This window comes from Teleopsis dalmanni, chromosome 2 (genome assembly GCF_002237135.1).
Source record: "Teleopsis dalmanni isolate 2A chromosome 2, ASM223713v2, whole genome shotgun sequence".
NCBI lineage: Eukaryota > Metazoa > Arthropoda > Insecta > Diptera > Diopsidae > Teleopsis > Teleopsis dalmanni.
Window position 1 is genome coordinate 141,624,237 of NC_051847.1, and position 9,134 is coordinate 141,633,370.

Genomic DNA, 9,134 nt, shown 5'->3' on the forward strand with positions numbered 1-9,134 from the left:
AGTTCATCTTTGCCTTCAATTTTCATTAGTTCTACTTCAAAAATTAAAACAGCGTTTGGTGGTATACGGTCACCAGAACCACTTTTACCATAACCCAATTCGGGTGGTATAACCAATCGGCGTTTTTCTCCTACACACATACCAAGTATACCTTGATCCCATCCTCTTATGACCTGATGTGTACCCAATGTAAAAATAAATGGTGTGCGATTAAGACTAGAATCGAATTCTTTCCCATCCTCTAAAGTACCCTTCAATAAAAGATTTTATATAAAACATTATGAGAAATTTATATGCTAATTTCTTACTCGATAGTGCACATGCACCGTATCTCGGTTTTTCGCTTTTACAGTACAATTTTCAATTCGCTTCTTAATGCCTATTTTCACTCTGAATTTGTTATCATTATTTGCACATGCAAATGCAATATATATAAATAGTAATATTACTAAATTTGCTAACTTCATATCGTCCTTATTGTTTATATTAATCTCAACGCCAAATATTTACCTATGGTTTAAGGTGCGGTTACAATGGAACTTTAAGCAAGAGCGTATTATTCGGAAGCGTGAGTATATCGTAAACAAAACTAAAATAATATTGTATGAAATACAAAACGTCAATTAAAGTTCTTGACTTTTACTTTTATCTTCAAAACCCCTCTTTACGCCTTGACTGGATTATTGTATATCATTTCATCAGACTGACCTTAATTTACATATATTTAAAATGATATACATTTTTATTACTAACAAATATAAATATATATTTATAAATCAAAATATAACAAAATAAATCTTTTATCGTATATTATTGTGCGATAGAGGAAGGTTATAAGATCTATTTCATTATCTCATATAATTGTTTCGAAGTTTTTTTTGAAAAATAAATTATTGTGAATTGAAAGACAAAATTAAATTTAATATTTAATTTATTTAAATTTATATTTTTTTTTAAAGCCAAATTTTACTGTTGAAATTTTGTATTATTAAAATAAAAATGTTACTAAAACATTCATTAAGTGTTCTTGAAGAAGTGTGATTATGCAAAATGGAAAATAAAATTTAAGAGAATTCGATTAACAGTAAACAGAACTTACAAAAGCCCAGATAAATTTTGCGTATAGAGATATTAGTATTATAGTAAATTAAGATAATTATGCTTAAATAAAGCATAATTGTGTGAAATGTAATAAATTTTAAGAGAATTCGTCCAAATAAATCTAATAAAACCTCAAATCCACGTTGCTGTCACTAGTCTTATAATAAATTTTCAGACAAGTCAGTCCATCTCAGTGGCGTAACTACAGGGAAGCAACTGGAAGCAACGCTTTCGGGCCCCCGAATTTAGGGGGCCCCACTGTAAATGTTTGTAAACGTTTTTTGTTGTTATAACTTCATATTGCATTTTATAAAAGATACGTAAATTTTAAATTTAAAGTACATAATATGTATGTACTTCAAATAAAATATTAAATCTATTTATAAAATAAAAAAGTTTTTCTAAGAAAAGTATGTGTCTTAATCGAGAGTTTATATGGAAGGTATATCTAGATTTAAACCCATTTGAAAATAATTTTGTATGTTGTCTTTTGCAAATATCAGTACTGTATACACCAAATTCTATTTAAATACCTTTATTAAAAACGGAGAAACCTCATATCCGATTGTTAAGTTTACATATATCACAGCTACAAGAAATAGACGTCCAATTTCAATCAAATCAAATGGTGAACAGGGTCGGCTAAAAGTGTGTGTGTAAAGTTTTATTCGAAGAGTTCAAAAGCTGAGAGAGTAGTTTGAACTGATACTGTACTGATATATACTTAATGGTATTTCCGACGTTTCCTTTAATACGTTACGAAAATCTTGACAAACCTTATATACCCTTTTCACATTTTTCGTGTAAAGAGTATAAAAAGAGGGGCCCCTTAGTATGTTGATAGGGGCCCTTTAGTTAGAATTTGCTTACAGGCCTAAAAAATGTAGTTACGCCACTGGTCCATCTAAAGGATATCAGTCAACAAGTCTTCCCTTGTTGGTTTCATTAAAGGCTTAGATTTGTCTTAAACTCTCTGAGTTTTATAAGACAAATAAAATAGATAACAGGCCTGTTTGTTGGCAACAATAATTCTGTATTCTCGAAATTTCCTTAGTATAGTTACCTAGACTTTTGACATATAATTGCTTTTCGTTATAAAAAAAATAAAACTAAGACGGATTCGAATAGCAAAGAAAGAAAGGACAAAGACAAAAATTTTATTTAATTTATTGAAGTTTGGCTGACCATACAACGCTGTTTCGAGTATTGCCAAGTACTTCTCATCAGTGGTCTTAGGAAATAATCGAATTTTTATTTAATTAGTTTATAGTTCGTATATAATTTGTTTGGACTGCAAGTGCCAAGCTTAAAACTCGTGCCTGTCAAATTTGAAGCGATGACTAATCGTGTTTATCCACAAGTAGCCAAGTAGTATTTTGAAAATATGAATATCAGAACTCGAATATCAGAACTCACAGAGATTCGAACTGCTTGAATAATATTTGATATCGAATTGTTACCCTTCAATGTTTTTCTCTACATATTTTAAGTTACTCTTACCAATTCTCTTAACGGTACAAAGAGAATCCATGCACATGTTTACAAAAATCATTACAACCAAAAGTAATTGCAGTTCGGTGTGATTATAGGTCAAAAGACATTGTTGTGCCTTGTTTTAAGATGATCTAGAAAACAACTGTTGATGTTGTGATGGCAATTTTAGTGACATTGTTTACCAAATATATTAAAAACCTTATTTATGCAGCAATACATATTGAAGTTCCAGCTTAAAATACCACGTTTTGTAAGAAATTAAGTTGTTTAAAACTAAAACTCTATAAAAAAATTACAAAATCCGTATATATATTTATAATTCGCTTAGTTCTTATATTTATAATATATTTTTGAAATCAGCTTTTGGTGTATGAAGGAAGAGTACTTAAGACGATATATGACTCAATGCTTCTAATTGGTGGATCTTACTGAATTTAGTACAACCATTAACTAGATTATATAATATAGGGGCGGAATGTTATAAAATACAATAAACTTCAGTGTTTGAAACAGTTAGGATATGTGCTAAGAACATCTCCAGTAATTGGCAAAATAAGCATTTGAGAAAAATATGGAACGACTATGAGATACGTGAAACTTGTGCTAATACTTCTGAAAATATTGAACGCATTGATTATGAAAGAACTGGTATATTAAGGATTATAATGCTACAAAATAATGAGAAAGAAGCTTTTAATATACATACATAAAAAGCAATTGGCTTAAATCACTTTTACAAAATCAAGCTTTAAACACATTTCGAATTCATCGTATCCCCAGGATCTTTCAGTTTCACAATTACACTTATTTCTGTATTTTATATATTTTTTCTTATAGAATCTAGTTCATTGATTTTTTCAAAAGTATAAAAATTATTTCAAAAAGAAAACAGTTTTAATTTCTATACAATTAAAGCACTTTTTATTTTTATATACAATTAAGATAAACTATAACATAAAGAATATGCATGTATTCTTTTTATGGAAACATAATATTATTATTAAACAAAATACAATATTTATATCACAATATAGAGGCATACATATCAATGAAATATATATATATATATATACAAAGAAAAATTACAATAAATATTCAATAAAATTATAAATAAATAACAAATAAAGCAAAATTAGCAATATTTTGCGTATTTCTATATGTATCTTGAGAATTTATAATATATTTTAAAGCTATGAACAGGTTAACCTAAGAAATATGAGAATTATTTGTGTTGTGCTAAGCTTGAAGAGGATCTTGGTAGCATTTTTAATATAGGTCGCCTAGTTCCTTTTGCACCGGAACATTTACGTAGTTTCTATAAAGTAGAAAACTGAAACAAATATATTTTAAATGCATAAAGAGAAATGGGAACAGCTATGACCTGTTTCTGTTGCACATTATCTTAAAAAATATAAATCTATAATTTTATTCCAATTTTTATAATTAACTAATATGGTTTGTAAAGAATATGGAATTATTTTTTATATACTAGAATTAGAAAGTTATACAAATTAATGAAACTAGTACAATATATAAAAATACAGTATATATATAAATACTTCTAAGCTCACAATTATATTTCAGAAAATAGATTGTTTTATAAGTTTAAAGTTTAAATAAGAATAAGAGTTTTAAAACAATTGCCTTTGCATGATAATAAATAATATTTTAGTATTTAGTTCATAAGGACCTTTTTGACTTAATCGAGTTGTTTTATTATAATAATTTTTAAAATAAGGCAATTTTAATTATCATTTGATAAATTTGTAATTTTAGTTGCATACATATTAGCAACTTTATATATAAATTCGTATTGTTCCTTAGTTTGTACAGCACTAGCACGTCCCCTTCTTATGTAATATACAATTTGGGGTATATCGACAATACGTTTTGGTGTCTCCAAACTGCGTATAGCAACATCACAAGAAATAATCGTGCCCGTTCGTCCAGTACCTGGAGAGCAGTGAACAGTTAGGGGACTAAAAATAGAGAAAACATGAAGAAAGATAGCAAACAGACGAAAGTACAAGAAAAACACAAATAACACAAGGACAAAAATAAAGATTATAATTATAATTGAGGCTTACCCTTGATGTTTATTTGTGGTCACTTTAAATTTATCGGTGGTAATATTTCCATTTATTTCACCATTACTGCTATTAGTACCAGTGCTACTGCCCGATATGTTGCTTACATCTTTTAGTTCATCGATACCGTTGCCCACTATACCATTCGCTTCACTTCGTAGTGTAGCTGTTGATGATTTTCCCTTGAGTTCATTTGCTTGTTCAATAGCATAACTTTTGAGAGATGAACGTGCTTCCAACAGCATCGCGATTATTGGTGCTTCTTCGTTGGGTACACCTGTCTCTGGCCATTTATACCAATAATGTGTTAGTTCTCGGCTTGCGTCTTTCAATGTATTCTTAAGTATTAGTGTTGATATGGCATATTTCTCTTTTACTTCACGATTTTTTAATGTTACTTGGAAATCTCCGAACGTAGTGTGATTATCAAGTGTCACCGAAGGTGGTAAATATTCTGCACATTTTTCACTGCCGTTCTCTATTAGATCAGTAGCCTGTATAATGACACGCGACTGTTGCTCCCAAATCATACGCCAAAAATCAGTAATGGTGGCTTCGAGTGGTGCTTGACATGCTATATAGTAATTTGGTGCATCTTTAGGGCCCTGTAAATTAAATAAGTACATTAATGATATTGACAGATATTGCTTCTTGTTTACAAAAGGTTAATTATATACACAATTAAACTTCACAAAGTTTAATCATCCCCTCACAAAGTACAAAAAATCCAAGTGAATCAGAGCACTGTAACCATGGCAAACATATAATTGATGATCTAATTCAATTGATCTAAATTCCGATCATTCCTGAACCAAATATTTACTCTACCGTAACTGTACCGTTAATACCGTAGAGTTTGCTATACCAAGAAGTGGAATTGATTTTGGCTGCATATAAATAAAAAGGTCTCTTAAACCGTGAATTGGCATGGATTTCAAGTACTGACATTTTTTTAAAACGGATTTAAAGAATATTTGCTATGTTTAGAACAAGAATCTTTACACAACTTTAAAAATGGGTGCGATATCGATATTTGCTGGGTCTTATGTCATACTTGAAGTTTATTTATTTAGACACTAACAATAAGTAATAAAAATTTAAGACGAAGGCGATTTTTATATAAAATACTTAGACTTCTTTATTCTGACAACAGTTTTTTTGCACGGCTATGTCACAAAAAATATTTACAAGCGGTATTAACAATTCAAAAAAAAAGCATGTCAAGAAATTCAAAGATTTGGTTCTTAAAATTCGTTGATTGACAATTAGTCAGTCCAAACCATTCTGCAAGATGTGCTTGAAACGAGTAAAATCTCTTTTTAGAAAAACAATGTAGCGTAAAATGTGCTAAAGAATACTTAGACCTATGCATACGACCTGAAAACAACCGACCAATTAAGACAAATTGCACCAAAAACGTTCAGAAATCAAGATCATGTTAACAGTTTTTTTTAATTATCGAGATGTAGTGCATTAGAAATCCCTTTAGCTAAGTCAAACGTTTAACAATAAATATTATTCGAGTGTCATGCAAAGTTAATGTGAAACTATTAAAAAAAAGTGTCCAGAATTTAGTCTAAATTTTTTTGGTTTTTTCACCACTATATCACACCATCGCACACTGCATTGGTGCTTCGATAACATTTAGTCATAACTTTATCCTATATTATTCCATAACTATTATAATCGCTTGATCCAATGGTGCTAGTAAAACTTTCGGCTCTTTACTAAGCTCAAGAGACCACTCTGACGATACCGATTTGACATGATTGAGAAGTAAATACCAAATCGTTTGCGAATTTGTTTCTATGGTTGAAAAAAAGTTAGTAAAAGTATAATGTATTGGTTTGAAAGAAAATTAAATGGATTTAAAGAATAAATAAAGATTTTAAATTTATAAACAATTTGACCTTATTTTTTTTTATCATAATCTTATATAACAATAGTATGGTACATATTGACAATTACAAATGAACTCTAACAAGTAATTCTTATTTTATGGGTCTTTATATATTATTTAATTCGGTTAAAAAAAAATTTATATATTCTATGAATTCGTGATTTATGGATTATATGTTCTTGTAAAAAGGAGAGGTAAAAGTATATGATAAAAAAAAAAAGAATCGTAGCAATAAGAATAAGATTAGTTTAGTTTCGACTTATGACAACATAGTTTGATCTAAATTGATGTTCTTCAATAATCAAATTTTTGGATTAGTTTATAAGTATATGCTCTGGTCTCAAATGAGTATTGTGAATGATGGTAAACTAATTTTAACTGTACGTCGTATTCTACCTCTCTTCATTTCTACTATTTTTATATTATAAACATTTAGGTCGTGTTAGTTTTTATACTACCACCACTTTTAATTCTTAAAGTTTATCTTGCAGTTTATAATAATTTGCACCCCTTTTTTCAGTTCGATGCTTTTGATAGTGTATTATACTAGATGGATCGATGATAAGCTGACTTCAAAATAGGTGGTAATGCCAAAATAAAATCAATTATACTTTGTATATTTGGAAAGCTTTAAACGAGTTATCAGACTGTAACTGTACCATAAGTTTTTCCTTCCTCACCCACCGTATTCTTCAGATTTGGCTATTACCTGTTTCCAATCTTTAAAAGATGATTCCAGGGAAAGAGATTTGCATTAAATAAAGCGGATAACTCGTATTATTTAAAAAGTGCGTGCTAAAAAGTGACTATATTGACGCATAAAAGAAAAATGCGTTTTTATTACTCAGACCGGATATTTACCAATCCACATAGTGTATACTTCGTTGAGATACGCTATTTTGTGTGATCTTTTATTGTACTTGTACGTACAGGCTCTCCGAAGTCTCTTGAAAGTGTCTTGGTATATTCGCACAAATGCTAAGAGACCTTAGAATAGACCCGGGCCAAAAAATACATTAGGGACAGAGCCCTGAAGCTATTTGTGGAAACAGACAGGCTGCCCAACTTAGCACTATCTAATCTCAGAGTAATCTTTACCCACACGGGGCGGTACGCAAATTTTAGATCAGTCATCTAATAAACACGAACCTATTGAGGAATATATAAATTAGGCAGTGAGAGGGGTGGGATTTTGCAGAAATCCCTAGCTATCAAAGATTAAAAGTGCCCAGATGTACTAAATCGAAAAAAACTCAACATGAATGTACAGTTGGGGTTATCGTTATCCCGAGTATAAGTATGGAATAGGTATTAAAGAAATCATGTAATTAAATATTACATATGAATCTATAAATTATATTTTTTTTATGCTATTACTTAATAAACTATTGCAACAATAAAACATTTTATTTTTGAATTATCAAAGTGCCGAAAATGTATTGAAATTTCTCTATTTTAAAAAATAATTTCTTGATTATTATGTTTTTATTTTTTGATTTTATTAAGAAAACATTTAAAGAAAAATTGTTTTTATTGTTCTTAATTTAGTTTGACTTCATAAACAATCTACTACACATTAGTTAATATACATTTTTAAAATAAATAAATTTGCACTTATACTATATATTGCATTTATGAGATTAATTCAGCTCTGATTCTACTGATAAGGCTGGAAATAATTAAATAAAATACAATATATGTACGTATATACACAAGTTTGTTTAATATGAAATCATAATATGAAGATCGCGACAAACAAATTGAATAAACCAAAGACGGCCATGGTCGCTCCCGCCTTTATTATTTCTATTGTATATTGTACATACTCGTATATTACATATGCGTAAACATATGTATATATTTTCATATTGTAAGAGTAAATATTTAGTAGTAATAGAATAAGTCTACAAAATATAATAGTATTAAGTAATTGATATGATTAATTAGTTTATAATTAATTCATTAATGCTAGTTATTCTTTATGAGTCTTCCAATTCATCTATATTATTTCTATATAATTATTGGTCAATATGTCTATTTTTAAATACTTGGATTTATTTTTCATAGTAGCCAATACAATAACAAATAAAACTATGTATTAAAGTTTTTAAATGAAAAGTAAAATGTAGACAAAAAAACTTATTTATTTGATATGCTTATTTTGGTTGTTTATGTTATGCACAACACTGTATATATATTTTCGGTTAGATAAAGCGAACTAAATCTATTGATCTATAACTTTCAACGAAAATCGGTTGCAGTGGCAGGTCAGCAAATATTCTTCAGCTGTCCATAGTTAGCGATATTTCGCCATTTTACTACCACTTTTCTCGCAAGAAATCTTAAGATATAAAAATGAGAAGAAAACTAAATTCACCTCGTTGAATTTAGGTAATTTAACAAATCTTTCGTCATCACCAATCAACATTCAGTCTGACAAACTATCAAAAAAGTACTTTCCTAAAAACTTGTTTCTTCTGGAACAAAAAACTGAAAGCCAAAGAACTTCTAAAGTGAATATTGTTTTCTACGTGGATTTCTATATACCTCAA

The 9,134-nt window shown here is 28.9% G+C and overlaps 2 protein-coding genes across 2 annotated transcripts; both read right to left on the minus strand.

The window, feature by feature from the left end:
• Positions 1 to 2: 2 nt before the first annotated feature.
• On the minus strand, positions 3 to 517 carry LOC119675851 (peptidyl-prolyl cis-trans isomerase FKBP2-like; the record flags this gene model as incomplete). The annotated part of the gene is made up of 2 exons (XM_038087069.1): positions 309 to 517; positions 3 to 251 (listed from the first exon to the last, which is right to left on the minus strand). Coding segments are annotated over exons 1-2 (408 nt in total), but the record flags the coding sequence as incomplete, so codon positions are not given.
• Positions 518 to 3,743: 3,226 nt separating this feature from the next.
• LOC119680493 (receptor-type tyrosine-protein phosphatase alpha-like) lies at positions 3,744 to 5,282 on the minus strand. Its single transcript, XM_038093319.1, has 2 exons — positions 4,683 to 5,282; positions 3,744 to 4,574 (listed from the first exon to the last, which is right to left on the minus strand). Exons 1-2 carry the CDS (start codon positions 5,210 to 5,212, stop codon positions 4,340 to 4,342), a joined length of 765 nt encoding a protein of 254 aa, XP_037949247.1. The 5' UTR covers positions 5,213 to 5,282; the 3' UTR covers positions 3,744 to 4,339.
• Positions 5,283 to 9,134: the final 3,852 nt, after the last annotated feature.

Excerpts from the sequence above, each read along its gene's own strand:
- LOC119680493 (XM_038093319.1), bottom strand. The coding sequence starts at position 5,212 with ATGATTTGGGAGCAACAGTCGCGTGTCATTATACAGGCTACTGATCTA. Across the intron at positions 4,575-4,682 it reads ACCACAAATAAACATCAAGG|TCCCCTAACTGTTCACTGCT; the intron begins GTAAGCCTCAAT and ends CTCTATTTTTAG.